At 44.6% G+C, this 20,066-nt stretch overlaps 1 protein-coding gene across 3 annotated transcripts in view; it reads left to right on the top strand.

Moving 5' to 3' along the window:
- Nucleotides 1-20,066, top strand: part of ZDHHC5 (zDHHC palmitoyltransferase 5) — a 46,071-nt gene that overhangs the window by 12,889 nt on the left and 13,116 nt on the right. For 2 of the 3 annotated variants that reach the window (XM_083146055.1, XM_083146056.1), the window contains exons 2-4: nt 852-1,381; nt 5,008-5,129; nt 5,230-5,387. In XM_083146055.1, the coding sequence (XP_083002181.1) occupies nt 1,278-1,381; nt 5,008-5,129; nt 5,230-5,387 (384 nt within the window). In that variant the 5' untranslated portion in view covers nt 852-1,277. The remainder of the gene's footprint in view (nt 1-851; nt 1,382-5,007; nt 5,130-5,229; nt 5,388-20,066) is intronic. The other variant, XM_083146057.1, reaches the window with a different exon arrangement.

Below are 20,066 nucleotides of genomic sequence, written 5' to 3' on the forward strand. Positions count from 1 at the left end.
TCCGTCAGCAGGCAAACCTTAGTAGGCATTCACCTCATCCCAAATCTCTATATCCGATACATGGAAAGGTAATATCAGATTGAGCGTCTTTTGATTTTGACATAACTGTCAATCTCTCATGTCTTTAGGCTGGCTTGGATCGTACAGCAGCTTTGTACGGGTGTGGCATGCCGGGCCGACAGTCGGGAACCGATGGTCAGTATACCGCCATCGGAATCCCAACTGCTGAGGTAAATGCAGAGAAGCCCTTTGCTTGCTCACCTTGCTGTGGGCTTGTGGCCTGCCACGCTCACCATAGCTTCTATTCTCCCTCTATGGGGGGCGTGGAACAGCCCCTCAGTCAGGATCCTGATTGTCGGGCAATTAAGTCGGGATTCCGATGTCGGTATAATGACCATTGGGATCCCGACTGTCGGAGGCCATCCTGCACCTTCTTCGTACAGAGAGGCCAATATGCTAATGCAAAAGGAGGTGCCTTGGATATATTGACACCGTATGTGATCATCGTCTGATCAACCTGGGGTTATTTAGGATGGCCGGTGGTTCCGTGCAGCCCGGGGGCCCAGTGAAGCTGCAGAGAAAGGATGCCGCCAGTAGCTCCTGCACCCCCAGAAAACTAGGCTGACATGTCCACGTGTTATGACATGCTGGTCTTCACTGCCCCTTCACCATTCCCAAATAACCATAGCGTGCCATTATGCTGCGGCATTAGGCGGTACAGATCCTGGGCATGCACATATCCCAAAGCATCCCAGATGTGCACAAACCATCAACTATTTATACATCTCTATACGTGTGTGTGTGTATATCGCTCTATTATTTACTATTTATCTGCTTTATTCTCTTTACAGGTTGTGAATTAATCCAGAAGTGCATCTCCAGAGAGAACAGACTGAGCACCCGCCCCCAGTGTCATCAGCCACATGGATTACCAAGGGATTACTGCAAGGAGGGAGACAGACTAATAGCGGGAGGGGGCACAGAGCTGCAAGACATTGTATGCTCCCCTCACTCTGGAGATTTGGAGGAGGGGAGGCTTTCACTATAAACAGCCCCCAAATTATTAAGAGCTGATTTCCAGCCCTTGCGATTTTTTTTATTTTTTTATTTACCATGTGGGGAAATATTTAACAGGATTGGTACAGTTCCCTTGCTCCGACCGTTTTTGTTTCATCCCTAAGTCACTTCAGCCCAACCCCGTGTATATTTCTCCCATCGCCTGCTTGCGCTGCGTGGGGATATGCTGTACCCCTTAGTGCCATCCTTCCATCTTCACGATGCCTGCAGGAACTGTCAAGTCATTCATACCCAGCAAGTACATCCCTGTGGCTGCAGCAACCATATTCCTAGTGGGATCTACAACACTTTTCTTCACCTTTACGTAAGTCTCGCGGACTATCATACAAGGGCTTCCCTGTACTCCAAGTGTATTATTAGAGCTTGTAGCAGATTCGCACAAACAGGCATTCTCTGTGGCATCTCCCGATATCCTATACGTGTATTAATGTCACAGCCTTTCCCTGCAGCCTGTTGGTGCCGTATAGCAACCAGATGCCCCATTCTGTGAGCCACCATCTAGCACAGCAGCTGTTTCCTTCCCGTGCGTGTATACGCTGATTGCTTCCTGATAATGTGTATTAGTTTTAGGCATTTGTCATGTCTCTCCTGCCTGCCTGCCATTTTTATATCTGTCTGACCCCCCATCTGTCCATTTAATTCTGCCCCAGTTTGTGGGATTACTTGGTATATACAAACCGTCTAAAGCGATTACGCCAGTCTGAACCTCATGATATAGCCGTCTGGTCTAGAGCCTGACGACTTCAATATAAAATAAATAAAGTCTACGTTTTATATATCCAGTCACGTGGAAGTAATGGGGCTTGGCACTCTCTCAGCTTTGTAAATGAATAATACTATAAGTCTCGTGCATACAGCTGCTGCGTAACTGAACTGTTGCCACAGCTTCCTATTTCCTTTACCCCCTCCCAATATCCTATGTTTTATTATGAAAGTGTATGTAATAAATGTTATGGGAATTCAGTAGCAATTTCTGTTTATTAGGATTGGTTAGAATCTCTTCCCAATCAGATTATTTACTTCACCCCGTGACCGTGCCCTCTGACCTTACGCAGTTAGCCAATAGCCAGAGCTGACCTTAGAATGCATCTCACCTGCTCTGGAAACTCCTGTCTGCTCCAATGCTTTGAAAAGGGCAAACTAGCATTTAGCAATTAGGAGAAGCGTTATGTGTGATATAATTATAGGGGGTCCCATCTATTATGTTCTAAAGGCCCCTATTAAGTGCATATCAAATTACCTCATTTTAAAAGGAAAATAATATATATATTCATATACATGGTAAACTTGATACCCGCCTGTATCTATCTGTCCTGATTTTGTTTTTTTACGTAATGGAGAAATTGCTCATTGAATATTTTCATATCTGGGCGTCTCATTTTCCATGTAATTGACTGCTATATGCATAAATACTTCCTTTTATTTATTTAAATATTCTACTTTGGAAATCTGTTATCAGCCAGCCATTATAATTCTACTTCCTCATATATGTCCTTAATGGATGCCGATTTGTCTCCCAGGAATCCTAATGTTATGTATGCAGTTTGCAATGTGTTGCGGTAAAGATGCTGGTTCAAGAGTCTATATTTGGATAGGTTGCAAGTGACTCCATAGAGATACTATATATATATATATATATAGATATATATATATATATATCTATATATATATATATATATATATATATATATATCTATATCTCTCTATCAAAGGCTTTGCAATGCTGAGCTGGAATTTATATGTTTTTATTGTTATGAGTGTCTGTGTTTAACAAAGTGTGAGGAGATATAACAAGGCTTGGCGCGAGCGAAAGTGGACCAACCAATCACATCATTACTGTCCTTTCTCAAGCACAGCCTGTAAAATGGCAGACACTGATTGGCTGGTATTGTCAGGTAGATGTATTATTTGTCTGTAGGGGGAGAAGTGGTATTTGTGCAACATACGGGACTCGCTGCCGCTTTTACCTCATGTATAAATGTGCTGGTGTGTGGTAACTGACAGGGGCACCCCATCTAGATCAGCAGTGCTATCTACAAAGTAGCGTACCTATATGCAGGACAATGTATGAACGCTCAGTAGTACTGGCTGTTGTGACACCTGCTGCTGTTGGTTTTGTTGCCCGTTCACCACAGCCTGTCCTTGGCTGTGGAAGCTTCTGGCTCCGGGCAGCATAGGAGATCTCACGTAAGCCCAGTGAGCCAGCCAGGGGTAGTGGGACTGTCAGGCATCCCAGAAACGGGTAGGTGCTTCACTTCATCTCACAGGCATCCGAGATCTTAATAACTCTCAAAGCTGCTTCTTCAGTGAAGATGATGTGCGACAGATGATGTGTGGGTATAATACCCCTGTATCTCTCTCTCGCTCTGTGCCCTTCTCTCTGACTGAGGGCCAGATGCACTAAGATTCAAAAGTGATAAAATGGAGAGTGATAAACAGCCAGCCAATCAGCTCCTACCTGCCATGTCACAGGCTGTGTGTTTTTTAGTACCATGGAGCTATCTAGGCTTACATTTGAAGACTGTTTCTTTTATATGTGTTACATTTATATAGGAATATCTTGGTTTTATGTAGTCACATTAATGAATCGGCGAATAGAAATTTGAATTCTAAAGCTTTATTTGGTACTTGTGGAGTATCACGGCTCCCATCGTATGCCATATGTAGTGGCATACGATGCGATACGATTTTTACCGATTTTTGCTCAAAAATCGTATACGATCGCATCGGATGGCATACGATGCGATGGCACCCGATTACGATTTTTGAGCATATTTGCTCAAAAATCGTATGCGATCGCATCGGATGCCATACGATGGCATGCGATGGCACCCGATTTTGCATTGAAATGTGTATTAAACTAGTAAAATGCCCCCAAATGCCATTTTTCATAGTGCACCACCCCCACTATCAACGTCAACCCGAAGCGTGGCGAGCGGCGGCGGTACGCGTCCTACGACCTTTTCATACCCCCACTATCCACGTCGGCATGGAGTTGAGAATAGAATAGTGTGGCGAGCGCAGCGAGCCACCGAGCCCGAAGCGTGGCGAGCGGACGCGGATACCTGTGAAGCCCGCGAGGGGACGCGTATAGCTGTGAAGGTATCCGCGTCCCCTCGCGGGGCTCGCCACGCTTCGAGCGCGGTGGCTCGCTGCGCTCGCCACACTATTCTATTCTCAACTCCACGCCGACGTGGATAGTGGGGGTATGAAAAGGTCGTAGGACGCGTACCGCCGCCCCTTGCGGGCTCGCTGCGCTTGCCACGCTTCGGGTTGACGTTGATAGTGGGGGTGGTGCACTATGAAAAATGGCATTTGGGGGCATTTCACAAGTTTAATACACATTTCAATGCATTCTGATGCATTTCAGTGCAAAATCGGGTGCGATCGCATCGCATGCGATGTGATTTTTAGCATACGATCTGTATACGATGCAGGTCGTGGGAGCCGTGATACTCCACAAGTACCGTTTATTTTTCTCTTACCATCTTGATATGTTGTCATTGGCAAATGCAGTCTATAACAGTGATTGGAACCTTGGCACTCACCCTGTTGTTAAATGACACATCCCAGCATGCCCTGCTGCAGCTTTGAGATTTGGCCATGCTAAAACGGTTGCAGGGCATGCTGGGATGTGTATTTCAACAACAGCTGCAGTGCCAATGTTCCTCCCCACTGGTCTATAACATGAGACACACACAGGGTGTTTCCTGCTTTTAATAGGTTGTTAATATGCACAGCCAACTAGTTGCAACATCATAAAATCTCCATACCTTAACGGAACTAGAGGGGTTTACTCGTGTAACTTACATATGTGTTATATTGCATAAGGGTACTTGTACTTTGGGTTTATCACCCTTTTATTTGTTATTATATATACTTTTATCTATGCTCCTACTTAGTTGCCTTGTTCACAACTTGTCTACACAGATGCCCTTGGCTCAATGTGGAGGTGTCCCCTGCTCTTCCTGCTTATAACGCTGTCATGTTTCTGTTTGTTTTGGCCAATTTCAGCATGGCCACATTCATGGACCCTGGGATATTCCCACGAGGTAAGAACTGCTTACTCCATATCTAGAGCTCTCCTGAGAACTCTGTTCCAGCCAGTACTGTCTTACAGGATCTTTGTGCTCACCGCCTATTTCCCCCCAGCGGAAGAGGACGAAGATAAAGAGGACGATTTCCGGGCCCCCCTGTATAAGACGGTGGAAGTGAGAGGAGTACAGGTCCGCATGAAGTGGTGTTCCACGTGCCGCTTTTACAGACCCCCCCGGTGCTCTCACTGCAGTGTGTGCGACAACTGTGTGGAGGTGAGTCAAACACAAACTCTTCACAAAGGTTCCGCAAGGTTGTGATAGGTCATTGTACTAAGAACGGCCAGTTTACTTTGTGATCGTTTGGTGGACAGATCTGTCACATGACTAAAACCGCAGATCAAGCATCATGTGGCGACACTTCTGTCTACCAATCATAGGCTGCTACTGCTAATAAAATCCTTGGTCGTTTACAAAGGGGAGATTGATCTTAAGAGACAGTTTCATCTTACTAATGCTGTATATGTTGCAGGTGTGGTAGCTGGTTAGCGGATTTAACAATAAAAGCCACCTTCAGTATCTGCCCAAAGCATATGACTTGTCCAGACCATTGTAACCTATGTAATGCACCCACAATGGCTGCCTCCTCAGGGACGTCGTATTCTGTCTGTATCTTCTTTCTTGCACTTTGTGTTTCATATTTTGTATGCGCCTTTTGTAACCATTGTCATGGGCACAGATGCCAAAAACATGCTGATAAGACCAGAAATTCTTAGGGTTTTTAGACTGGTAAACTCTAATAGGACTGCCAGCAACTACCAGTACTCTCCTAAGGTGTGAACGGATATCTACATCAAGTGCACCCTTCTAGGCTTAACCCCTTCCCGACGCAGCATGTTTTTGCCTTCCTGACAGAGGCCTTTTTTTCAAATCTGACATGTATCACTTAAGTGGGGATAACTTTTTTTTGCTTTTACTTATCCCAGTGATTTTGAGATTGTTTTCCCGTGACACATTGTACTTTAAATTAGTGGTAAATTTTGGTCGATACAATTTTTTTTTTTTGTGAAAAATACCCAAATGTCGTAAAAAAATGGAACATTTTGCTATTTGCAAAATGTTACATTTTCTGCTTGTGAGACAAATAATCATACCACTCAAAATAGTTAATAACTAACAAAGACCATATCTATACTTTATTAAAAAATCATTATTTTAACCTCCTTTAATTTTTTTGGACACTAGGGGGCAGCAGCGTCTAATTTTTACACAACACGCAGTTTAACGCTGTTTTTGGCTGTTCATGTTTGAACAGCCAATCACAGCGATCGCCCATGACGGGGGGCATAGCTGCCCCCCCTGGGCAATGAGGGAGGATGTCTGCTGTCAGGGACAGCAGACATCATCCCTCTGTCACCGCGTCTCTGGACGCGGTGGCACTTTAAAGTCATGACGTATATATACGTCATGTGTCGGGAAGTACATCCCGGCCATGACGTGTATATATACGTCAAATGTCGGGAAGGGGTTAAGGCAGGGAGTCATTCAATAGCTCTGTGCTGTGAACCCAGAAGCCAAAAGTGGTACATTTTATTTATTTATTTTTATTTATTTACAGTTTCTTATATAGCGCAGCATATTTTGTTGCGCTTAACAATTGGAAACAGTGATTAAACAAACTGGGTAGATACAAACCAACATGGAGGTAGGAGGGCCCTGCTCACAAGCTTACAATCTATAGGGATAATAGGAGGGATACATAAGGATAGAATTCCATAGCATGGCAGTCCCACCAGATTACTAGACGGTCCTGATGGGATGCAATTAGATATGAATGCAACTGGAGGTTGTGTGGGGGTACGGAATATGATAAACTGCCTGAAGAGGTGAGTTTTCAGGAAACGCTTGAAACTTTGGAGGCTAGAGGAGAATCTTAATGTGCGTGGAAGGGCATTCCATAAGGTGGGCGCTGCCCGACAAAAATCCTGCAAGTGTAAGTGGGAGCGAGTAATGAGTGTGGGTGAGAGACGCAGATCTTGTGCAGAGCGGAGAGGTCGGGTGGGGATATATTTTGAGATAAACGAAGAGATATAAGTCGGTGTAGTCAGAGTGATGGCTTTGTATGTACGTAGAAGTATTTTATATTGAATGCGGTAATATACAGGCAACCAATGGAGGGACTGACAGAGCGGATCAGCAGACGATGAACGTCTAGCCAGAAAGATCAGCCTCGCAGCTGCTTTCTAAATGGATTGTAGTGGTGAGAGTCTTGTCAGTAAATCTAATTGAATATTCCACCCCCGACTCATGGGGTCAAATCATCTTTTCTATCTTCCGGTCTCGACTCTATAGTGAGAATCCAATTGGTTTTGGGCGATATTAAATAGTTTTGCAGATGGGCTCGCACAGACGATGTGTCAGCAAATCAGTTTAACAAACACTGGAATTCCCACTTATGTCTACATAACCTTTTTATGTGTTCCCATAACGTTATGCACACCAATGTACAATTAGCCTGGTCATTTAAACCATTGGTTCTGAACCTCGGTCCTCAGAATCACAGGTGAAATAGCTCCACCTTTGATCTTTCAAAATGTGTCAGTGAATAATGAATACACCTGTGCACCTGCCAGGTGACCAGGAAAACGTTCAGTGTTGGGGGTACTTGAGGACCAAGGTTGAGAACCACTGATTTAAGCAACAAAATAGTTGTGTGGCTTGGCAGCCTGCCAGACGCTCTGTTTAACTGTGCGCGTGCCGCTCTAGCTGTTCTCAGCACAGCGCGTGACTGCTTTCCTTATGTAAGCTACGTTATCAGCGTAGCACTGGGCAGCAGCAGCGCGCGCTGACAGGTCACTGTGGTACTTGTAGTTCCACAGTAAAAAGCCGTGGGTGGTGCCTGGATTCAGACGCAAAACCGTTTGAAACTAGGCGCCTTGCAAGCCACTAAGAAGCCTGGAGTTTCTGGATTCAGACGCATAAGCAGATTCAGCTGGGTCTAGGGGTACACGCTTAAAACCTGTCCACAATGCCAATAGTCGACGTAACAGCTGTCGACCTTGAAAATTCCACTATCCATGCCAACCCGAAGCGTGGCGAGCGCAGCGGTACGCGTCCTACGATCTTTTCATACCCCCACTATCCACGTCGGTGTGGAGTTGAGAATGGAAAGTGTGGCGAGCGCAGCGAGGGGACGCGGACACCTGTGAAGCCCGCGAGGGGACGCTTCGGGCTCGCTGGTTCGCTGCGCTCGCCACACTTTCCATTCTCACCTCCACGCCGACGTGGATAGTGGGGGTATGAAAAGGTCGTAGGACGCGTACCGCTGCGCTCGCCACACTTAGCATCTAAATTGCTGGGGTGTCCAGTTTACGTGCTCCCGTTGTCAGCAGTGCGCACGACTGCCTATTTCACTGTGGAACTACAAGTACCACAGTGACCTGTCAGCGCTGGGCTGCTGCTGCCCAGCGCTACGCTGATAACGTAACTTACATATGGAAAGCAGCCACGCGCTGCGATGAGAACCGCTAGAGCGGCACGCGCACAGTTAAACAGAGCGTCTGGCAGGCTGCCAAGATTCATACACAGAGTGTGCGCGCGGCGGCGCCGTGAAACTACACAAGTACCTTTATATTTAATACAATAGGTAATACCAGTTCTAAAATATGTAGGCAAACACAAGCGAATCCCAAAAAGTTTGGGAACCACTGGCTTAACAAGTAGGAGTAGGCGGGACACACATTCAAACAATTTGGCTCCAACTCCTCCCCTCTGCCCAAAAGATGCTGCCAAGTGGATGGCTAAAGTCTCCCTGCCACTGCAGCATTGGCAGTGCAGTCCCAGAGCAGGGACTCACTGAATCCCGCCAGTGAGGGTCATCTTATTACGAATCACTGAAATAACTTTTTATCTGTTGCAAGCTTTATACACTGTACATGTTTCGTCCTCAGCTGCATCCGCGAGTAAGCATGGAGTCTGGCTGCCCCCGGCTTCTTCATTGACCCCTTCCTCTAATGTTATTACCATAGCTTGGCTACTACGCTTCTCATCCAGCTGATTCTTAGGGAGGGATTGTCCGCAGATCAAACAATAGACACTGTATCCCCATTATGTTACTGCTACGCTTTTATTTAACTTTATTAATTAGTAATGATAATTATTGCACAGGGTTATAAGCAAGCTGTATGGGGTGGGGCAGATACTGGGCAGGTGGTAATAGGCGTGGCCGTCGGTGGTTCACATAGATAGGCTGATAGAATGTTGCCATAGAGGATGGGCCATATGATCGTCCCGGCTATGGGGACTGTCAGGAGGCAAAGCAATGCAGGAGGGGCGCTTGGTTCCATGCGGCGGGAATAAGCTCAACTTCTCAGCAGTGTGGGGGGAAAAATAAAAATTGCCCCAGCACTTCTATTGAACCACCAGCTCTCCTCATAGTCTAGTGCATATGTGAGGGTGTAGTAAAACCAAGAAGGACTACAGATGACCTCCTAAGTATGGTGCAGTATGTAGGTATTGTGACAGAGGTATTATGGGTGTAATAGTGGTGGAATGCAGTTCTCCTAAGCATAGTAGAGGTATGTGCGGGTAATGAGGACAGTTAGCGTTTGTGGGTAGTACTACAGTCTGCAGGAATGTCACTTACCTAGGGCTAACCCCCCCCAGAGAGACGTTGGAGTCTGTCCGTGTATTGTGTGTGTTTCCTGTCTAGTGCTGTCTCCTGATTGGCTCCAACTGTGTTTGGCGGGCAGTGGTGGGGTGGGTATAAGGAAATATCCCATTTATGCCCCTTTCAGACCGCACTAAAAAAACGGTATTTTGCCGATTTTTAACAGTTTTAAAATGGTAATATATGCGGTCTGAAAGGTGCAGAGTGATTTTACCGTTTCCAAAATAACGGTTTTTAGAAACGGTAAAAAAGCAGTGTCCTACCCGTTTCAGACACGTTTTTTTGCTGGCTGAACGGGTCTGAAACGGTACCAAGGCAGCAGTGAGCACTATTGGTCCCCAGCGCCGTGCATATTTAATGAGACAGACACTCATTACATATGCGCATATGTAATGAGCGTCTGGCTCATTAAATATGCATGGCGCTGGCTCAGATGGGACCAATTGTTCTGCCCTAATGCCAGCTATGCCAGCAGCCTGCTTGTGTAATAATAACCCACAGCCATCCAGCCAGCCATCCAGTGATGTGCTCCCGGGGGAAAACTTCCATGTGAGTGGGAGCTCAGTGATGAGACCGCATCACTTATGGTAGGTGGATAATATATGCTAATGAGGCATAGTGTGTGAGTGCATAGCCTGGGCATCTCCTGCATGCAGTACGTAGCCTGGGCATCGCCTGCATGCAGTGCGTAGCCTGGGCTTCGCCTGCATGCAGTGCGTAGCCTGGGCTTCGCCTGCATGCAGTGCGTAGCCTGGGCATCTCCTGCATGCAGTGCGTAGCCTGGGCATCTCCTGCATGCAGTGCGTAGCCTGGGCATCTCCTGCATGCAGTGCGTAGCCTGGGCATCTCCTGCATGCAGTGCGTAGCCTGGGCATCGCCTGCATGCAGTGCGTAGCCTGGGCATCGCCTGCATGCAGTGCGTAGCCTGGGCATCGCCTGCATGCAGTGCGTAGCCTGGGCATTGCGTGCTGCTGCTACTACTGACAACTCAGATATTTAAAGTACACAAGGGGGCAGGAAAACACACTTCACAGAGCTGCTGGTAACACACGTTTCCCACCTCTCTCCAATCTTTCATTTCTCTGTGTGCAACTCCATCCAGCGGGGAGCACAATACAGATACCAGGCAGCGAGTAAAGCACGGAAAAAGGAAGAGAAAGCAACACATAACTGCTTTCACACCGCAAACCTGCTTTAGACCAGGTATTTACATGCGATGTGAATAGGGTTAAACTTGCTCTGACCCGTTTAAAATTTTTTTTTTAAATACTTGGTCTAAGCAGGTTTTGTGGGGTGAAAGCAGCATTATATGACCTGAACCGGCTTCCTGTTCTGGTTGCGGAGAAGCCATTCTTTTGCTTTTGAGGTTTTCCCATGTTTATACGCAGGAGTGAGGAGCAAAATCGGTGTCATATGAGCGAGTGACTACACTGCATTGCACATTATTCTGCTTATAGCATGTGGATACTTTCGGTAGCTGTCTGTCCGCCATGTTTGTTTGATATTGTGCTCGTTTCTGGACACTTGTTACCATGGTTACAAATAAGTCCTCAGAGCAGCTCTGCCCTTCGTACTAATTTCCCTTTGCACATCTCTGAAGGGTATTATTTGTGAGGTAGGCCCAGATCTGATCTGTATATGCCATCTGCACAGATTTAGGGAATAGGCAGCATGTCGTATTGGTCTATTCATTAGATTATTTTTTTATTTGATTTTTGTGGGGAAAGCCTGTTGTTATTTACTTTCACCATATCCTATATAAAAGGTGCATACCCACTATGCAATATTACAAACCATATTGCTCATTTTGGGCCTTCGGAATGATAGTTTGTAATATCCTTCCCGTGAGTCTTCAACAACCCTCCCCTGTCATCTGTACATGCAGCTTAATATGTCTACATTGTCAGGACTGCATGATCGGGTAGGGGGGGCAGATGACATCACTGATTGATATCATTCAGTGTATCGTTCACTATAGAGTCCATGGGGAAATTGTTGACAATATTGTCCATAGATGATATTGCACAGTGTGTACACACCTTTAGTCTCCTTCTTCCTGTTTGCTGCTGTTCTGCACATACTGTTTGGCATTTATGTACTCAGGTGTCAACATTCCTGAGCCCCGCCCACACCCGCGGTGGTATTGCACACAATTACCCGGAATATATTATGCAGATCATGGCAAAACAAATGACTTTAGACAGTGTTACAGACAGGTTCAAGACAATTGCCAATTTGTCAGTGAAGGCATAAAGTATAACAGTGAATACAGTGACTGCAGAGGCACCGTAATAATAGCAGCACTCCCCACCCAGTTAAGGTGGCCATGCTGCGACTTCTTAAAACCAATTCTATACGCAAGGCGCTTGACAGGAAGTAGGCATCTGGGGGTGGGAACCGGCAGTTTAGTGGGAGTGCTAAGAAAGACGCAGGTGTGCCTAGAATACCGCTAGGGGTGTCTGGGAAAATGCAGCAGAGTTCAAAATTCAAAAAGGCGAATTGCATCAACTGTCACCAACTACCGTTCCAAACTGACTCACTGGCAGCTGGTGGGGCTCCCCTGTTAGAATTTTGAAATGTGCGGCCACTAGTGTCGATCATTGCTATGTTTCCTTTTTAAAATTTCTACCTAGTGCATGTCAACTTTTTTGGTGTCGATCTATGGACTGTCTACCTAGATATTGCTTGTGAGCCACCCGGATACCCTTCACAGCGAGCACATCCTGTTTCTTTCTCTATCATTATGTGGACATCTAGGCGGCCAAACAACTGACTGGCTTTCCACTATGGTATAGCTAGAAATCAAGCTATACCATACCTGATGGAACAGTCGCGGTGTTTCAAGACTGTCACATGATCAGAACAATCCTCCTGATATGCAGAAATCTGGGAGGTTTACTTAAGGAGGGGGGGGTGCACACACACCGCAGACGGGTTTTCTACACCCCTTTCTCACCGCAGGGACCTTCTGTCTTGGGTGGTGGTTTATTCTAAGTGGAAATCAAATCCTGCCATGTTAATGTTTTTTCGAGAAGTGGCGGCCATGTAACTTTTCCTCACGGAGCAATTTTACAAAGGGAACACTGAGTTATATGAGAGCCTCCTGTAAAAATTAATGTGCTTGAACCGTGCTAACCAAACAAAAGATATATCGCTGCTTTACATGTGGTAATGACTTAATCAGTACATAGGGACTTCCTCTATTGGTGTCGTTCCCCAGAGCCTGAAGCTCTACCACCTGCTTAATGTAGTGTTGCCATCACCATGCATACATTATTCAGTGACTAATGGTAACATACGTTACACGAAGACCACACCATCCAATAATCCATAACTCCATTTAGTAAGTGTCAGGCCGAGCCACAGGAATGGCACATATTGTGTAGCATGGTTATGTATTGCCTTAACAAAATCATTTTTGGTTGTTAGTCGTTGACAATCGCTTTGTTAGCAAAGCAAAAAACCACACAACTGTTAAAAGCGCTATAACACAGCAGATGGGGCTGACAGGTACAGAGATATTTAGGATGCTGTCCTACATTTATTCCTGTGCCATTGGATCTGTCTCCGCACTTTGGTATTGATTATCTGAGCGCTCTCTATAGAAGTACAACAATAAGAGTCATTTATGCTGACAGTATCTATATAATATATATATATACACATACCTCCTCACCTCTGAGGTGAAGTACTGCTAGTGACCACTAGAGGCCACGCAACGGACCAAATGACTCCTTTTCAGAAAGTGAAAGCAAATTGATCTGTTTCAAACTTGCTGTATATGGAGAGAGGGAGCTGGGAAGATAGAGGTTGGAGCAGATAGGGACTTAGATGTCATTTTGACTGGCATTTAACTAGTATTTTTATAAAAAAATATGATTGATTTAAGATGTTCATTTGTGTTTTGTTTTATAGTTTGCACTACTAAAAGTGGTACATTTGTATGTGCCTTGTGGAAGCTTCTGCCGTATGGATCCCTTTATGTATGCTTAAGTTATGCTGTAGCGTGGGTCCCTTAGATTAGTTACATTTTTACTTGTTCTGGTTTCTAAAGGTGCCACGCATACCTTAATAGGATCTCACAGCTGTCTTAAGGGCCCCATACATCAGCAATTAATTGTGACAATTTTCAGATATGGGCCTTATTCTAGTTCATTCTTTCTGACAAAATCCTTCTTAGATGGACAAAACCATGTGCACTGCAGGTGGGGCAGATGTTACTTGTGCAGAGAGAATTAGATTTGGGTGGGGTTTTACTTTAAAGTGAGATCTATATTGCAGTGTAAAAATAAAGCGGCCAGTATTTTCCCTGCACAGAAACAAAATGACTCACCCAAATCTAATTCTCTCTGCACATTTTACATCTGCCCCCCTACAGTGCACATGGTTTTGTCCATCTAAGAAGGATTTTGTCAGAAAGAGTGAACTAAAATAAGGCCCATGGAGAGGATTGCCACAATTAATTTTAGATGTGTGGGCTCCCCCTTTTGGCAATCCCAATCAAAATCGCCAATCGATCGCTAAATCAGGTTTTTAAACATGTTTAATAATCTGGTATTATCGGCAGATCTTTTTTATATGTGTGGGCATTCCCAATTCGTCTTCTTCATCTATTTACATCATGAACAGCTGAAATGACAATCGATTGGGCAATTTCCAGATATGAAGATGCAATCTTTAGATGGAAAAATCTGCCGATCACTGAAATAAATCTGGAAAAGTTTTATTGTTCCTCAGTGAGAAAAACAAAATAGCAATCTAGCAAATATGATACCTTTTAATGGCTAACAAAAATAAATGTTGTTAAAATGCAAGCTTTCGAGACTACTTAGGTCTCTTCCTCAGGCATGGTACCAAACCTTTTTCTTTTGACTGAAATAAATCTGTAATGTGTGGGCAAAGTCAGATAGATTGTAAAATCCATTTATCTGGCCAAAATATCCCTATATCTGAAAATGGTACTTCTGTACTTTCACGGCGCCAGCATGGCGCCGCGCGTCAGAGTCCCCTTGCGGGGCTCGCTTCGCTCGCCCACGCTGCGGGCTTGGTGGCTCGCTACGCTCGCCACGCTAATTAAAATCAACTCCATGCCAACATGGATAGTGGAGGTATGAACTATCCATGTTGGCATGGCGTTAACTTAGTTTATTTTACTTACTTAGTTAGTGGCGAGCGTAACCCGGAAGTACGCGCGGCGCCATGCTGGCGCCGTGAAGGTAAAGAAGTACCCTGAAAATCCATAAATTGTGATTGCTGATGTATGGGGCCCATTACACATTAACAAACAAATACCATTGGGTATTGGTTCTTTTCTATAGAAGCAGCTGCTCAGAACGGACTATTTACCTCAAGGTGAAATCCACATAACAAGCACTAGCAGAGAAAGCAGCGCTAGTATCTTAATAACAGTGGGATTCTTTGTATCACGATAATAAAATATGTATTTAATAAAATAGTTCAAAATTTAATTTACAATGGTTATTCCTAGAAAATATTCAGTAACAAATGTCACATGAAGGAAAACCGCAACGGTTGTTTATAAACTTTCAATTGCTCTCATTGGAATTTTGTATCTGATCGCAATCTGCATTAGCACTCCTCAAAGAATGGAAGCTCATGAAGAAAGTACAGTTAGCGGTGACCATTGTGATGTCAACCCTTTGAACCTGTCGGTTTTTCATCGGTCAACCTGTTTGTTTTTTACCTGATACATTTTAAAAATAGTGCACTTGTAATTGTGGGGATCCGTTTGATAGGTTGACACCATTTGGTCGTCATAGACAAAATGTCGCCATGGCGATGATGGACACCTGAAAAGGTCAACCTGATGTTTTGGTACTTGTTTCCTTGCACGGCGCCCATTGCATTGCATACCATAAGGCATACGATGGTATGCAATGCGATGTTACGCGATGGCAGCCAATGTTATACAATTTTAAATTGTATACCATCGCATTGTATGGCATATACAATGGTATACGATTTTTAAAATTGTATAAGCACCCTAATGGTTGTTTTCAATGTTAAATGGCCCCCTATAAGATAAATAATTGTATAAGCACCGTAAAGGGTGCTTACAATGTTAAAAGCACCCCCACGCCACCCGTACTATCAACACCAATGCCAACCTGAAGCGTGGCGAGCGCAGCGAGCCCACGAGGGGGGCGGCGGTACGCGTCCTCCGACCTTTTCATACCCCCACTATACACGTCGGCGTGGAGTTGACTTTATATAGTGTGGCGAGCGCAGCGAGCGGACGCGGAATACATGTGAAGTGATGCGCGTCCCCTTGCAGGGCTCGCCACGCTTCGGGCTCGGTGGCTCTCTGCGCTCGCCACACTATATAAAATCAACTCCACACCGATGTGGATAGTGGGGGTATGAAAAGGTCGGAGGACGCGTACCGCCGCCCCTCGCGGGCTCACCACGCTTCGGGTTGGTGTTGATAGTGGGGGTGGCGTGGGGTTGCATTTAAGGGAATAGTAATAGTAAGGGAAAGGCGTATTCAGTCACAGGTAGAAACTGACCAGACCTCTTACAGCTCCTTACAAATACTCACAAAAGGTGACAGGATATCAGACATATATGTGGGTGAGAACCTAGGATCCAGTGATCATCAAGCAGTATGGTTTAGTATCAAGGCAGGGTCCAACTCCAGTCACACAAAAACTAAGGTGTTGGATTTTAGGAAGGCTGACTTTGCAAAAATGGGGAGATGTTTAAGCGACTCATTAGCGGATTGGATGAACTTGAAAGGAGTGCAGGAGAGGTGGAGAAAATTAAAAAGTGCAATACTAAAGGCAACGGACCTTTGTATCAAAAGGGTTAAGAAAAGTACCAGGAAAAGGAAGCCAGTGTGGTTTACTAAAGAGGTATCAACTAGTGTAAAAGCAAAAAAGATGGCCTTTAGGACATACAAGCAGACTCAAAATAATAATGACAAAGAAGTGTATCTTGCCAGACACAAAGAGGCTAAGAAAGTGATCAGGCGTGCCAAGGCACAAGCTGAGGAGAAAATGGCTCAGTCAGTAGATAAAGGAAACAAAACTTTTTTTAAGAATATAAGTGAAAGGAGAAAATCAAATGGAGGAATAATAAGACTGCGGACAGACACTGAGAATTTGGTGGAGGGAGACAAGCCAATTGCAGATCATCTAAATAATTACTTTTGCTCTGTATTCACTATAGAAGGAGAAGGGAAGAGACCACAGTTAAGTTGCAAGGACATTCATAAAAATAAGGTAGATGGAGGTACATTTACTAGGGAGAAAGTCCTAACAGAACTTTCAAGACTGAAAGTGGATAAATCAATGGGGCCAGACGGAGTGCATCCAAGGATACTAAAAGAACTAAAAGATGTGTTGGTAGCGCCATTAACAGATTTATTCAACCAGTCACTAGATACAGGTGCAGTTCCAGAGGACTGGAGAAAAGCAAATGTAGTTCCACTGCACAAAAGCGGAAGCAAAGAAGAAGCAAGTAACTACAGACCAGTGAGCCTTACATCAGTAGTAGGGAAAATAATGGAAACACTATTAAAAGAAAGAATAGTGGAATATCTTAAATTAAACAACTTACAGGATCCAAAACAGCATGGTTTTACTGCAGGGAGATCATGCCAAACAAGTCTCATTGACTTTTTTGACTCCGTGACCAAAATACTAGATGAAGGGGGGGCTGTAGATGTGGCATATCTAGACTTTAGTAAGGCATTTGACACTGTCCCACATCGCAGGCTGCTAAATAAACTTGAAAGTGTGGGATTGGATTATAAAACAATTAAATGGATAAGAACCTGGTTGCAGGGTAGGAAACAGACAGTTGTAGTAAATGGAAGCATTCTATGGAGGGACATGTTACCAGTGGAGTACCCCAGGGATCTGTACTTGGACCAGTGCTCTTTAATATCTTTGTTAGTGACATTGCAAATGGTATTAAAGGGAAAGTATGCCTTTTTGCAGATGACACAAAGATATGCAACAGAGTAGACACACCAGGAAGGGTAAATCAAATGACTGATGATCTAAGTAAACTTGAGAATTGGTCAAGAGCATTTAGTTTAATGCTAAAAAATGCAAAATTATGCACTTGGGACTCAAAAACCCAAAGGCTCAATATAGTATCAAGGGTACTATAATGGAAACTACTGAGGAGGAAAGAGATCTAGGAGTCACTATTTCAAGTGACTTAAAGGCAGGGAGGCAATGTAACAAAGCAATGAGGAAGGCTAGTCGGATGCTTGGTTGCATACGGAGAGGAATCAGTAGCAGAAAAAAAGACGTAATAATGCCACTTTATAGGTCATTGGTACGACCTCATCTGGAATACTGTGTCCAGTTCTGGAGACCATATCTTCAGAAGGATATAAATACATTGGAGAGTGTACAAAGAAGGGCAACTAAAATGGTTCATGGCCTACATCACAAAACTTACCTGGATAGACTAAAAGATCTTAACATGTATAGTTTGGAGCAGAGAAGGGAAAGGGGGGACATGATAGAAATCTTCAAATATATCAAGGGTTTTAACATAGTACAGGTGGGAAATTTTCTTCAAAGGAAAACAAGTAATAAAACACGAGGACATGCACTGAAACTGGAGGGAGGTAGGTTCAGGGGAAATGTTAGAAATAATTACTTCACAGAAAGGGTAGTGGATAAGTGGAATAGCCTCCCATCAGAGGTGGTAGTGGCTAAGACAGTAGAACAATTTAAACATGCTTGGGATAGGCATATGAATATCCTTACAAAGAAATAAGGATTAAAAAGGGTTGAGTTTACCTGAAGGGTAAAAAAAGGGGCAGACTAGATGGGCCAAATGGTTCTTATCTGCCGTCAAATTCTATGTTTCTTCTGTCTCCCCTACATGTATTGCTAAGGTGCGTGTGATAGAGAGAGTAGTGTTACCACTGACTCCCTTACTAGCTGTCCAGGTATCCTCGCACAGAAACAGGAAGCAATCGGCTTTCCAAACAAACACCAGAAAGCACTAAAATGTGCCATAATCCCTTTACTAGAAGGGATTTACTGTGTCACTAGAAAGCCGGGAGACCGTGTCTGAAGATGAATGAAGTAACTGAAGCCGTTTTAGGTGTTAGTCATGTAGACATGTAAACAGTACTCTTAAGCCCTTGCTGGTCTCCGCCATCCCATTCATCCTCCATTGTTGTATGTTGTAAAGTACAGAAATGTAATAGTTCTGTGAGGAATGGAGGGTGGGGGGGGAAGAAAGAGAATAGAAGGTGTGTAAGAACTCCTAATCTTTTATATATGCCTAGCATCAAAGGCCTTCCTCCACTGTGTGTGCTGTGACTACGCCGTGTACAATGTAGGGCGCCAGAGAGGGAGGCGGTCTGACCTGTCCTTCATGCTCCAGGGAAAACAATCTCACCCAGAGCCGGCAGAGCTGCATTTCAGAGACTTTGCTGGATGTTTGCAGAGCCGATTATATCACTGACTTCTGTACATGTTGGTGGTTCTTTTTTTTTTTTTGCTTTATTTGTCGAATGATCGTTAGAAGTACTGTACCCTTAATGGTCGCCCACACAGTTGGTGGCATTAGACTTCAACCCTGTACACTTTATATTATATGGGGCATCGGAAATATCGTGAACAATATCGGCGATATCGACGCAAAATGAACATTTTACGAGTAAAACACTGAATGAGATCGTCAACGACCCCAGCAGAACATGAAGTCGCCGACGATATCGTCCAATTTGACTACATGTTCAGGTTACCGGGGTTATCGTTAATGATGCGCGGTCTCGCGGATCATTAATGATATAGTGGGTACACACTAAACCGTATCGTTCTCTTTCAGCTTGTTAACGCAAATCGTATAGTGTACCCTCCTTTTAGTTTATGCCGTGTTCTCACTGCGAGTGAGAAAGACCCGGCTTTTACCCGGCATTAAAATGCCGGGGACTGACGCGCTGGACCCCCGTTCCCACTGCAAGGCAAATTCCCGGGTGAAGAAGTTCTACCCGGGAATTTGCCTTTAAACACGGGTTTTTCGGCAGTGTGAACGGGTCAACCCGTGTCTGCATATCCGGATCTGACGCGGGTAAAAAGAAGGGTTTTACCCGTGTATGAAATCCGGATATGCGACCCGTTCACACTGCCAAAAATCCTGTGTTACAAGGAAAATTCGGCTGCAGTGAGAACGGGGTATTAGTTATCTCTTTGCAGCTATGAGCTAACTCAGACTTTTTCTGTCAGCTACCTCTGTCTGTGTCATGGTGACCTCATAGCCTGATCCAGCGATGTCATATATACGTTTAGCCA

This window comes from Crinia signifera, chromosome 6, assembly GCF_055691185.1.
Source record: "Crinia signifera chromosome 6, ASM5569118v1, whole genome shotgun sequence".
Lineage (NCBI taxonomy): Eukaryota > Metazoa > Chordata > Amphibia > Anura > Myobatrachidae > Crinia > Crinia signifera.